Here is a 14,065-nt window from a genome sequence, read left to right as displayed (position 1 = left end):
GTGCCTTCGCCAGGAGGCTGTCGCCAAGCTATGTCAGCTACTGCAGCCACAACTCGGGACTCATACCACGGTACGGACAGCACGGCCTGTGGTTGTCAAGGTCACAGTGGCCCTTAACATTTATGCTACGCTGTCGTTCCAGGCTCCAGCAGATGACATCAGCAACATCTCCCAGCTTGCTGTGCACCGCCTTATCAGGGAGGTAACCAAGGCTCTGTACGCAAGGGGGAGCAGCTACATCTCTCTCCTCATAGACAGAGTGAAGCAGGATGAGAGAGGACTAGACCGCTCACAATACAGGCTTGTCCAAGATGCAAGGTTCCATAGACTGCACCCAAATTGGCTTGCGTGTTCCTGAGCACCAGCCTGGCATCTTTCTGAATAAAAAGGGGTTCCACTCCCTCAACATCCAGTTTGTTTGCCACCACAGGCAGCACATCATGCAGGTCAGTGCACAGCTTCCTGGCAGATGCAATGATTAATTCATCCATCCAATGCCAGTTCTCTCTGCCGCCTTGACTCGATCTAGACTGGCAGGTCACAGGCTGGTTACCGGTAGCTTAATTTCATCTGTGTTTAATATTTAACAGGATTAATTAAGAATGCGAGGTGTGAGAAAGTGAAGCTTGTAATAGTGGTGAAAGTAGGAGGTGCAGATTGTATGAGTTTGAGGAGAAAGAGATGGAATGGAGCATGGTCCAATGGCTATAGGAGAGCGAAGGGAAGTGGGGGAGGGGATATTGTGAGTAGTGAGGCTGAAGGTGTAGGATTCTAAACTTGGTAACTCTGGTGAGGTCATTGAACTTTTTTCTACATTGCAGCCATATCCTGGGAGCTAAGCTTGTGGTATTACCATGCTCTGCAACCTCTTTCCACTGGCGCTGTAATGTATGCACCTGTGAGAATGTTCACAGGTTTAAAGAGCTGTTGAGGCGCCGGAGGGACTGGATGCATCATCACCCCCGGCAACCAAATTTTTATTTGATTTAAGTTTACTGTCCAAAGTTTAATTTGTTTAATTGTGTCGGTTTTAGTGCCCCCCCCTCCCACCCCGCCCCCCCCCGCCTTTAATCAGGGGGCACTTGTATTAACTTTCAACTTTAAAATAGTTGCAGAACTGTTGGGAACTGGAGTGCATCATCATTCCCCGCCAACCAAATTTTAATTTGACTATAGTTTTTCAAAAGTATAATTTGATTATTTGTCGGTCTTAGTGCCTCTTAAACAAGGAGGCACTTGATTGAAAGTTTGATTTAAAGTTTACTTCAAAATAGTTGTAGAGCTGTTGAATTGGGAGTGGCTTAGACAGCCAACTGATGTTCACAAGACGCAATAAAACCTCAGCTGGGTGGGTTCAAGGGCTCCATGCTGAGGCAGGTAGTTGTGAGCCTGGTGGATGAACTGGCTCCTCGTAGGACTGCTCCTGGGCATGGACAAGGGGGCCATCAGCCGGTCCAGGCAGCGGGTGGTCGAGGAGGGCATTCAGCCCGACTGCCTGCCTCTCTTCCGTGGTTACATCTGAGCCAGGGTGTCCCTGGAGATGGAGCACGTGGTGTCCACCGGTACGCTTGCAGCCTACCGCGAGAGGTGGGCACCGGAGGGACTGGAGTGCATCATCACCCCCGGCAACCAAATTTTAATTTGATCATTTAAGTTTAAAGTTTAATTTGTTTAATTTGCTGGTTTTAATGCCCCCCCATCCCCACCCCCCGCCTTTTAGCCAAGAAGCACTTGTATAATTTTTCCTTTTCGTGCCCTAAACCACGCCCCACCTCCCCCCCCAAAAAAAGGGGCACTGGAAAACAAAATATATTTTGGAGTGTGACTCCCCCTTGCAAGTGGCATTTGTTTAAAGTGCACAACTAAAATAGTTGAACTGGTAATGTGTAGTGTGATTGTTGAACCTTTTGCAAATAAACCAACTAGTTCTTAATAGCAATTTGTTGCTATGAATTCTTAAGCAAAGAACCCATGAAGCAAATACATTACAGGCGCTGAGGACTTTCTGACCCTGAGGGAACAGAACTTCCCTCCTCCTGTCCACTGCTTCTGATGCGGCATCTTAGAATGTGGGGGCAAGATCTGCAGACCTTGCAGCCATTTTTTCAGATAACTTCCTTTCTATCTGCAGCCACAATGCACTGCCCCTTTAAGAGGCATGTCGGCCTTTAAGTGGTGTAAATTAAATCTGACTATTAAAGTACTATAGTGTGTTACATTAATACCCAGGGATCATGACCTAATATTCATAAAACGTATGATCACTGCAGCCTTGAACTAGGGCAGCCTAGCACTCAAGTGCAGTTATATTTTGTCCTTTATTATTTTTAGTATTTTTAAATTCATTTATGGGATAACTTATAGCTATTTTAATTGAACTTAACAGTGAACTTAACAGTCTTATATTTTAGAATAGCTTTGAAAGTCATTTAGTAGACAGGCAAAATGTTCACATGCACCATAGTAATCTAGTGACTGTTAGCTAAAATGAATTTAAGAACGTAAGAATTAGGAACGGGAGTAGGTCATACATCCCCTCGAGTCTGCTCCACCATTCAATAAGATCATGGCTGATCTTCAACCTCAATTCCATTTCCTGCCCTATCCCCATATCCCTTAATTCCTCTGGAGTCATAGGACAACCCTCTCATTCCAGGGATCAATCTAGTGAACCTTCGTTGCACCACCTCTAAGCAAGTATATCCTTCCTTAAATAAAGAGACCAAAACTATGCATAGTGGCTAAGGTGTGGTCTCACCAGAGCCCTGTACAATTGTAGCGAGCTGGCCATCCTAGACTGGGTGATGTGTAATGAGAAGGGACTAATTAGCAATCTTGTTGTGCGAGGCCCCTTGGGGAAGAGTAACCATAATATGGTAGAATTCTTTATTAAGATGGAGAGTGACAAAGTTAATTCAGAAACTAGGGTCCTGAATTTAAGGAAAGGTAACTTTGATGGTATGAGGCGCGAATTGGCTAGATGAGACTGGCAAATGATACTTAAAGGGTTGACAATGGACTGGCAATGGCAAACCTTTAAAGGTCATATGGACGAACTTCAACAATTGTACATCCCTGTCTGGAGTAAAAATAAAATGGGGAAGGTGGCTCAACCGTGGCTAACAAGGGAAATTAAGGATAGTGTTAAATCCAAGGAAGAGGCATACAAATTAGCCAGAAAAAGTAGCAAGCCGGAGGACTGGGAGAAATTTAGAATACAGGAAAGGAGGACAAAGGGTTTAATTAAGAGGGGGAAAATAGCGTACGAGAGGAAACTTGCCAGAAACATAAAAAATGACTGCAAAAGCTTCTATAGATATGTGAAGAGAAAAAGATTAGTGACGACAAACGTAGGTCCCTTGTAGTCGGATTCAGGTGAATTTATAATGGGGAATAAGGAAATGGCAGACCAATTGAACAAGTACTTTGGTTCTGTCTTCACAAAGGAAGACACAAATAACCTTCCAGGTGTAATAGGGGACCAAAGGTCTAGTGAGAAGGAGGAACTGAAGAATATCCTTATTAATCGGCAAATTGTGTTAGGGAAATTGACGGGATTGAAGGCCGATAAATCCCCAGGGCCTGATAGTCTACATCCCAGAGTACTCAAGGAAGTGGCCCTAGAAATAGTAGATGCATTGGTGATAATTTTCCAACAGTCTATCGACTCTGGATCAGTTCCTATGGACTGGAGGGTAGCTAATGTAACACCACTTTTTAAAAAAGGAGGGAGAGAGAAAACGGGTAATTATAGACTGGTTAGCCTGACATCAGTAGTGGGGAAAATGTTGGAATCAATCATTAAGGATGAAATAGCAGCGCATTCGAAAGCAGTGATAGGATTGGTCCAAGTCAGCATGGATTTATGAAAAGGAAATCATGCTTGACAAATCTTCTGGAATTTTTTGAGGATGTAACTAGTAGAGTGGACAGGGGAGAACCAGTGGATGTGGTGTATTTGGACTTTCAAAAGGCTTTCGACAAGGTCCCACACAAGAGATTGGTGTGCAAAATCAAAGCACATGGTATTGGGGGTAATGTACTGTCGTGGATAGAGAACTGGTTGGCAGACAGGAAGCAGAGAGTCGGGATTAACGGGTCCTTTTCAGAATGGCAGACAGTGACTAGTGGAGTGCCGCAGGGCTCAGTGCTGGGACTCCAGCTCTTTACAATACATATTAATGATTTAGATGATGGAATTGAGTGTAATATCTCCAAGTTTGCAGATGACACTAAACTGGGTGGCGGTGTGAGCTGTGAGGAGGACGCTAAGAGGCTGCAGGGTGATTTGGACAGGTTAGGCGAGTGGGCAAATACATGGCAGATGCAGTATAATGTGGATAAAAGTGAGATTATCCACTTTGGGGGAAAAAACACGAAGGCAGAATATTATCTGAATGGTGGCAGATTAGGAAAAGGGGAGGTGCAACGAGACCTGGGTGTCATGGTTCATCAGTCATTGAAGGTTGGTATGCAGGTACAGCAGGCTGTGAAGAAGGCAAATGGTATGTTGGCCTTCATAGCAAGGGGAATTGAGTATAGGAGCAGGGAGGTCTTACTGCAGTTGTACAGGGCCTTGGTGAGGCCCCACCTGAATATTGTGTTCAGTTTTGGTCTCTTAATCTGAGGAAGGATGTTCTTGCTATTGAGGGAGTGCAGCGAAAGTTCACCAGACTGATTCCAGGGATGGCTGGACTGACATATGAGGAGAGACTGGATCAACTGGGCCTTTATACACTGGAGTTTAGAAGGATGAGAGGGGATCTCATAGAAACATACAAGATTCTGACTGGACTGGACAGGTTAGATGCGGGAAGAATGTTCCCGATGTTGAGGAAGTCCAGAACCAGGGGACACAGTCTTAGGATAAGGGGCAGACCATTTAGGATTGAGTTGAGGAGAAACTTCTTCACTCAGAGAGTTGTTAACCTGTGGAATTCCCTGCCGCAGAGAGTTGTTGATGCCAGTTCATTGGATATATTCAAGAGGGAGTTAGATATGGCCCTTACGGCTAAAGGGATCAAGGGGTGTGGAGAGAAAGCAGGAACGGGGTACTGAAAGAATGATCAGCCATGATCTTATTGAATGGTGGTGCAGGCTCAAAGGGATGGATTCCTACTCCTGCACCTATTTTCTATGTTTCTATGTTTCTTTGCATGCCTAATTTGAAACATTTTCCACGATTAAGGTCTTCGAAACTCAAAACAAGAGTGTGCAATACAACACAACCTGTCACCGGATAAAGTAGTCCCCAAACCCAATATACATTAATGATTTGGACGAAGGAATTGAATGTAATATCTGCAAGTTTGCAGATGACACTAAGCTGGGTGACAGTGTGAAACATAGAAAAATAGGTGCAGGAGTAGGCCATTCGGTCCTGTGAGGAGGATGCTAAGAGGAGGATGCTAAGGGGCTGCAGGGTGACTTGGTTCGGTGAGTGGGCAAAGGCATGGCAGATGCAGTACAATGTAGATAAATGTGAGGTTATCCACTTTGGTGGCAAAAACAGGGAGGCAGAATATTAGCTGAATGGTGACAGATTAGGAAAAGGGGAGGTGCAACGAGACCTGGGTGTCATGGCACATCAGTCATTGAAAGTTGGCATGCAGGTACAGCAGTGGTGAAGAAGGCAAATGGCATGTTGACCTTCATAGCGAGTGGATTTGAGTATAGGAGCAGGGGGTCTTACTGCAGTTGTACAGGGTCTTGGTGAGGCCACATTTGAATATTGTGTGCAGTTTTGGTCTCCTAATCTGAGGAAGGACATTCTTGCTATTGAGGGAGTGCAGCGAAGGTTCACCATACTGATTCCCGGGATAGCAGGACTGACACATGAAGAATGACTGGATCGACTAGGCTTACGTTCACTGGAGTTTAGAAGAATGAAAGGGGATCTCATAGAAACATATAAAATTCTGACGGGACTGGACAGGTTAGGTGCAGGAAGAATATTCCTGATGTTGGGGAAGTCCAGAACTAGGGGTCACAGTCTAAGGATAAGGGGAAAGTCATTTAGGACCGAGATGAGGAGAAACTTCTTTACCCAGAGAATTGTGAACCTATGGAATTCTCTACCACAGAAAGTTGTTGAGGCCAGTTCATTAGATATATTCAAAAGGGAGTTAGATGCAGCCCTTACGGCTAAAGGGATCAAGGGGTATGGAGAGAAAGCAGGAATGGGGTACTGAAGTTGCATGATCAGCCATGATCATATTGAATGGTGGTGCAGGCTCGAAGGGCCAAATGGCCGACTGTACCTATTTTCTATGTTTCTATGTTTCTAAACTGCTGATGTACATTTCTGCTAGCTAATATTCATTGATCATGTTCTAATATTGCAGCTGCATTAATATAATTTTAGAAGATTATCCGAACACTGAGCAATTGAGAAAACCATTAGAACAGAGTTGTTGCATTAAGTGTACCATTCATATCTAAATCCCTAATCACCTTAGTGCGATCACCATAAAATCACTGCAGCCTTATTTACAAAGGAGGAGTGCAGTAATTCCTTATGGATTGCACATAGTTTGAAAGACAATATCTTTGAAAGAAGCAAATCAATATTAAGGTGTTTTATGAATCTTTTAACAGATTTACACAAATGCATTTGGCCTGAAAGGACACATTTAAAAAGAAAACACTCTAGAACCTCTGCCTCTGTTGGTTAATTTAAAGAGATAGAAAATTGGGGGCTGTGGGCCAATGATTTCCCAACCATCGCTCCCTGCGAACGACACTTGTCATCGGAATCAGGGAATCAGATGTAAAGGGAGAGAAATTGGGTGCATTTGTGCCTCCTGTTAGCGCTCCCAGGGGGCGCTAACAGGGCGCAAATGACTTTGTGATCGGCGCCGTGCCGCTAATGACTCCCGCTAAATTCGGTGGGAGTTTAGTGGCGGCGCTATGATGTTGCACCCCGATTTCCTGCGCCTGGAGATCATAAGATCATTGTTGTGCGCATCGTCCTGTTAACACCCCGGCCAATAAATTGAGTTTCGCCCCCTGAAGGTGCGCCAGGCGATAACAGTGACAGCTTCAGAGATGCGTACCGGGGCAAAATTTAAAGAGGAGGTGGCCGGCTGCTGCCCAAAAGAAATCTGCCGTTTTCCTTGCCGCTCCGGTCGTGCTTTGGTCGCTGGGTCAGTGCTGCAATTGCTCAGCCCGGCACTCTGCTTGAGTGCACCCCTGGTGGTCCAGGTAGGTGGGTTCCTCGCATGCAGAATGTGCAGCTTGGGCCCTTCCCTTTAATTGAGGGAAGTGCCCCTTGTAAACGGAAGCACTACATGGCCCAGTGCATAGCACTGCTGATACGTGCACCCGGTTACTTCCTTCCGGGGGGCAGTAACACAAATGTATCGCGAGGGGTGAGACTTCTGCGCCTGGCGGTTGCAAATTTCTAGGCCAAAGACCCTTATTTGTACACAGGAAGCTCTTGCACTTTCTATGTGATGCACTCTATGCCAGCACTGATTGCCAGCAGGAAATTCATACAAGTGGAGTTCCAAGCAAGGTTACAAAGACATCTGATTGACTGGTGATATCTTCAACGTTTAAGATTTCCTGGAGCCCAGATGCACAATTAGCACTTGCCAATTGGAAATTCTAGCCCATATCTCAATTCACACTGTTCTACATTTAAAAACAAAACTGGAACACAACAGGAAGGCACATCACGCAACAGGCCATGTGCACCCAGCTATTAGCAACTCACTTCATAAGAGAAAGCCAGGGGGGTGGGTGGGATTTGTTCTGTTGGGAGAATGTAGACGATGTTGCTAATGTGGAGGCTGGACCAGAGGGCAGAGCAAGTGGCATGTACCATATTAATCATATCTTTTATGATTTACACATGTCAACATGTCTACACACACTGGTTTTGTACAAGTGCAGAGTAATACATGTAGTTAATACAGTCGCATGTGGTCTCTTCACAGAACAAGAGCATCCAGTCACCCAGTAGCCACATAGCTGAGCATGAACTGTCAGCACCCCGACTTAAAGCAGGTGCCAGGGTAGATGCACCAGTATAGGAGAAGTGCTGATATTGCTGAAGAAGCACAGGATGATGCATTGAGTACCGCAGAGGAAGAGATAGCTCCAGCTGATCTATCAATGTTTGCCCACCTTTCTGGGATATACTTGCATTTTGTCAACAAAGTCTATAATATTTGTGCTGAATTTCCAGATTGCCAATTTATATTGATCTATAGTTGTGGAAAAAATTGAGCAATACTCCAGTGGTTTCACCTCTTAACAGTTAACATATGTCAAGTTGGTGTACTTAAATAATTCTTTAGTGGCAATATTTTTAGATATTTCAATCATGTGACTAAATAATTTTTAGGCTTCAATTTTCCCCAGGTGGGTGGGTTGGGGGCGGGGGGCCTCCGAGGCAGTCGAGACTGTAATGGCAGAGCCTGATTTGAACGTGAGGCCTCGGATCCCTGCCTGCAGCCGGCCAGCTTGAGAAGGCCCAGGAAGGGGGGAGCGGCAATCGGCAAGGGTCAGGGATCGAGACAGGAAGCAGCAATCAGCAGGGGTCAGGGATCAGGCGGGGAAGAGAGCATCGGCAGGGGTCGGGGATCGGGATAGCAAGCGGCAATTGGCAGGGGTCGTGGATCCTGAGGGGGGGGGAAGAGCAATCAGCATGGGTCAGGGATCGGGAGGGGGCAGAGAGCATCGGCATGGGTCGGGGCCGGCCTCCTGGATGCAGCAGTTGCCGCCTCGCTTTAATTGCCGGGTTTCACGAATAGTGTGAAACCCGTCCACAGGCAGTTAAACACAAAATGGAGGGGGAAAAAGAGGGTTCCAGCCTCATTACAATATTTAAATTAAGGTAACACTCCCTGGCAGCGGATTGGTCGTCCGCCCCCCAGCCCCGCTCTGGTAAAACATGGTGGGTTGGAGGCGGGATCAGGTTGGGTGTCATGTACATAGACCTTGTATACGAACTTTATAGTCACATAAGGTGTGCCGTGGTGGGAGACCTGAGGGTCACCTGCATAGGTGTGCAGGGCCCAGTATAAAAGGCTGCCCATCATGCTTGTGCCTCACTCCGTAGTTACAATAAATAGGACTAAGGTCGCAACAGCTCAAGTACAATATTAGACCTCGTGGAATCATTCATAAGAGTATTAAAGACATAACAACTGGCAAAGAGATTACGAACTTTCACACAAAAATGACTAACATTGATGCATTAGAAAATTGGGAAGCCTTTACTGATATGTCCTTACTATACAGTATAAATGCACATGAGGCCCATGCTTGAGAAAAGGTCACTCTGTGACCAGTTACCTTTATTACCAAGACCTCAAGACACTGAAGGTGGGTGGAGCTTCCCCTTTTATACCGGAAAGTCCAGCTTAGGAATGTCTCCCACCAGTTCGCCCCCTGTGGTCAATGTTCTCAAGGTGTACAACTTAGGTCAGCTTATACATGGGTTACAATGATAGTTGAATACTTGACATTTACGGAGCTGCTCGACCAATATTTCGTAGCAAACGACCTGGCAGGCGATGATCCGTCACGCTGGCAGATAAGAGCAGAGCTATCCTGTTGACCAGTTGTGGGCCCGTGGTCTACGGCCTCGTCAGGGACATGCTTGCACCAGAGAAAACAACGACCAAGTCATATGAGGAGCTGAAAGTGCTAATTCGGGACCAACTCAAACCGAAGGAGAGCATCCTCACGGCCAGGTAACGATTTTATACACACCGTCGCCCCGAGGGTCTGGAAATCGCGAAGTATGCTGCCGACCTCAGGAGGCTGGCAGGACCGTGTGAATTCGGCGCATCCCTCGCCGATGCATTGCGGGAAGTCTTCATAATTGGCATCGGTCATGAAGCCCTTCTTCACAGGCTACTGTCTGCCGAAACCACCGTCACTCTGCAGAAGGCCATCAGCATCAGCCAGGCATTCATGACCTCAAGCTGCAGCTCCAAGCAGATGATGACTCACTCTCAGGACTCAAACCCAGCAAGTACTGCAAATACAATGGCGCCTTTTACATGCAGAACTGTTGAACGTGAATCTGCCCAGGGCAGAGCATACAGGGCCCGGAGTCCTTTAACTCAGAGTCCACCGAGGGGTGCAAACGTAAGTCAAGTAGCACCATGCTGGCATTGCGGAGGTAATCACAGGGCTCATCAGTGTCGGTTCAGAGACTATGTGTGCAAAAGCTGCAGCACAAAGGGCCACCTCCAGCGAATGTGCAAAAGAGCTGTGACTCACCACATGGAAGAGGAATCAGCAGATGGCTGTGAATCCAGCGCGGATTACGAGGAGATGGCTAGAGAGGCAGCTCAGTCCCAGGACAAAGTGTATGCAGTATATACCTGCAGCACAGATTGTCCTCCAGTGATAATGGAAGTCGAGATAAATGGCGTTCCATTCTTCATGAAAGTGGACACAGGGAGAGTCAGTCAGTAATGAACCAGGATGCCTTTGAGAGGCTATGGAACGATCAAGCTGAATGACCCAAGTTGGTCCCGGTTCAGGCAAAGCTGCGCACCTACACCAAGGAACTGATATCAGTTGTTGGTAGTGCGGATGTAAGTGTATTCCATGATGGCGCGGTGCACAATTTACCATTGTGGATTGTTTCAGGTGATACATGGAAGAAGATGGATGGGGAAGATTCATTGGCACTGGGAAGACTTCATCCCTCCAGCGATCGACATCCCCCGTGCTCAGAGGCAGAGCAAGCCCCCATCTTCAATTGGACCAGGCACCGGAGAGCAGATCCGCGCAGCCCCCGAGGCACAGACCGCTCATCACGACTGTGTGGTGATGATCCGGCTGAGATGACCCGAACGCACCTTCCCGATTTCAGTGGCAGGACTCCTGAGGAGGAAGATTGGATCCGCAGGCGCCTTCCCAGCTTCAGTGGCAGAATCCCTGGGAAAGAAGATCGCGACAGTCGACATCATGGACAGGGAAAAGATGACGTCCAAACCACGAGGTGCAGCGCTAATGGAGCAACGACACGTGGTTCCACGCAAGGAAGATGATTGGGACAAAAGTAGTAAGGCTATTTTAAAGGAGGCCAGCAACCCGCCATTTTTGAATGAACTGCTTGAAATTGGTAACCAATGTAAAAGTCCAGCTGTAACGAGCAAAATGTTGTTGAGCGATGTTGGGTGCAAATTGCAATCAGCCAATGTAACGGGCGAACACTTAACGGTCGTATACAGGTCCAACGAGCTACCCAATGCTGTAGCCTGCGTTCCCGGGACCAGAACGATGTATCATAAAGTGTCCCCACAGCTGACAGAAGTAGACAAGCCGCAAAGTAAACGATCCCCAGAGAGCAGAGGCACCAGTAGTGATACCCTGCCTCAGATTGGTTTAACATTGCAGGCACCCGATGGCATGAACCGCCACGGGCCAGAAACAGTAAACTGCGCCTATGCTCGCAGTCGGCTACCATCGCCCATCACCCGGGTGGAAAAGGCGCAGCCTCAAACCCTCTCGCCATTATGGCAATGCCCAAGAACGAAGGGTCACCCACAACGGCTCATCCGAACGGAACCTGGACCAGCCAGGATCCCAAACTAGAGAGTGCTCACAACGGTGCACTCAAGGAAAGCGAGTCAGCAGTTCCCTGCGAATTGCTAAACAAGACGAGGCAGCCCCACCATCGCTTAGATGAAACGCTCACTCACTCAGACCCCTTCCCAGGGAGCATCAGCGACACTGAGCAAACGAAAAGGACAGGGAGGTGACAGACACATCAGCTGTCTTTGGGCCTGCCCGACACTAGGAGTAACGGCAAGAGCCCTGCGCTCCGGCAACTCGAGCAAAATGAGCTCACCTCGCCCACAGACCCACTAGCATAGGGCGCTGCGCCATCATCAGATGACCCACATCTCATCCGGCCTTGCTGGAACTAGACTGTCCTTGTGTACCTGTATTGATATACCTGTACTGATCATGTAAATGTACCACACAAAAAGAAACGCAACTGTAATCCACCCAACAAATGTACCAAGATGTAAATGTAAAACCCATGTGATGAACTTGAATGCATTAGCATCATTTCTGTGGGGGGGGGGGGGGGAAGAATGGAGTAGTAATGGGCTCACAACCAGAAACCACGGGGACCTCCACTGGCAACAAATCTCACTACCAACGCACCCAAGCTAGAAGTGACCCTCCAATGGTCAACCAGGTCACCGTCAATGTACGAGTCAATTTGCATTAAAGACTTGGAGGGAAGTGATGTCATGTATGTAGACCATGTATACTAACTATATAGTCACATAAGGTGTGGCACCAGAGCGCACTGCGATGGGAGACCTGAGGGTCACCTGCATAGGTGTGCAGGGTCCAGTTTAAAAGGCTACCCACAATGCTTGTGCCTCACTCTGGAGTTACAATAAATGGGACTAAGGTCACAACAGCTCAAGTACAACACTAGACCTTGTGGAGTCATTCATAAGAGTATTAAAGACATAAGATTGGGAACCTCATTTTTAAAACTTTAACCCCAAGCTCCAAACCCACCTGTTATTTTAGGGGGAAATTCCGCACTTAGTATACAGATAGAAATGGTATGAACACTGACTCCTGCTGATCTGATATATAACGAAGGGACTGACCTAGTGTTAATAATCAGAGACAGCCCAACTTGCACATAATCTCTGTTGATTGTTGTGCTTTTACTTATAGTGTTTTTCTCCTTACAATCTGTCAAAATGAGCTGAAAAGTTCCTGGATGATAATTAAGGCATGCACATGCTTATTTTTATAGACACGCGGGTGGGAGAATTTTCAACGCTGCCACCTGGCCGTTAACTTGGCAGAGCAGATCGCCCTCCCTTTATCGATGTTGGAAAAACCCTTCATGTGTCACAAAATCCTCTGAGACCTTCATCTGGAGTACAGCATGTGATGGATGCAGGCCTCACCTGGCATTTTAGGAATATGTTCTGAACTTCACTTGCCAGAAGTGCATAGTGGGAAGTCAGCACGATATTCTGTCCTTTGGGTGAAGGTGGAATTGGACTCAGCTGTGCTGCTCTCCACGGTCCAATAGCCTGCTTACACATGAAGAATGGCTTCCTCTGTCTGATACTTAAGGGTTGCCGGAACCCCTGGAACCTGCACCCCAATAGGAGTCAGTACCAAGAAGAGAAGAGCAGAAATCTGGGTGGAAACAAAATTAGGTGCAAATTCCAACCAACTTGATGATAAGTTGGCTGAATGAAGAACAATAAAGAAGGCTGAATTGGTCAGTCTTCCAACGTACATTGATACTTTAGAAGCACATCATAAAATATTTTTAACATATTGATTCCATACTTTAAAAATATTTTTTTTCCTCAAACCAAATAATTCCTTGTTTGTACAGCCCTTCTCCAATTGCCTGTGGAAAAATTAACTTCATAGCAGTGAAATAGTTAGCTATCCTTCATCAATCTCAATTGTCCTCAACATACAGCAAAGATGCCCTTCAGCTTCTAATATTCAAACCGAGATTAATTGAAATAGAAACAGCAACAGATGGTTATTGAAGGTTTCATTGTTGATGTTTGAGCGACTGACCATGAAAGAGAAATGGACTTACAGTATCTTTCTCAGGATTGCATACTTTCACCCACAATATGTGGTCAAGTAACCAGTCTATAGGCTTGTCCTTGTAGAACATGAGAATGAATTCGACGATGAGTGTCAGATCAGGAGACTTGAACAATTTTCCTAAATCAAACGGTAAACAAGAGGGAAAAATGTTTTAATCCAACTTTCTGTACATTAGTGGGAGATTCTACTACCCATATGAGTCGAGGCAGAATCATAATTGAAGAAGTCGTCAAAGGGAAACAAAATGAAATAAGTGAATACAATTATATACTTTTAGAAAAGGTGATTCATTATGAAATAAAATTGGAAAAGTCTCTTGTTTGCTAATTCCTTGACTGCAGTGGCAAACTTTGCTTCAAGACACGTAATGGTGCTGCACAAACGCTGCATTGATTGTAACGTAAGTGATGTGTTGTTCTTCAGGTCATTCTGCCTCTCCAGTGAACAAGACAGCACCTCTTTGATACTCAGTAGC

At 46.3% G+C, this 14,065-nt stretch overlaps 1 protein-coding gene across 1 annotated transcript in view; it reads right to left on the bottom strand.

Moving 5' to 3' along the window:
* Positions 1-14,065, bottom strand: part of LOC139248393 (alpha-1,3-mannosyl-glycoprotein 4-beta-N-acetylglucosaminyltransferase B-like) — a 414,869-nt gene that overhangs the window by 49,634 nt on the left and 351,170 nt on the right. Inside the window, exon 9 of the mRNA XM_070872141.1 lies at positions 13,577-13,707. Coding sequence (XP_070728242.1) covers positions 13,577-13,707 — 131 coding nt within the window. The remainder of the gene's footprint in view (positions 1-13,576; positions 13,708-14,065) is intronic.

Source organism: Pristiophorus japonicus, chromosome 2 (genome assembly GCF_044704955.1).
Source record: "Pristiophorus japonicus isolate sPriJap1 chromosome 2, sPriJap1.hap1, whole genome shotgun sequence".
NCBI classification, from domain to species: Eukaryota; Metazoa; Chordata; class Chondrichthyes; family Pristiophoridae; genus Pristiophorus; species Pristiophorus japonicus.
Note: the sequence above shows the minus strand (reverse complement) of the source record. Positions and strands in the feature narration are given on the sequence as shown.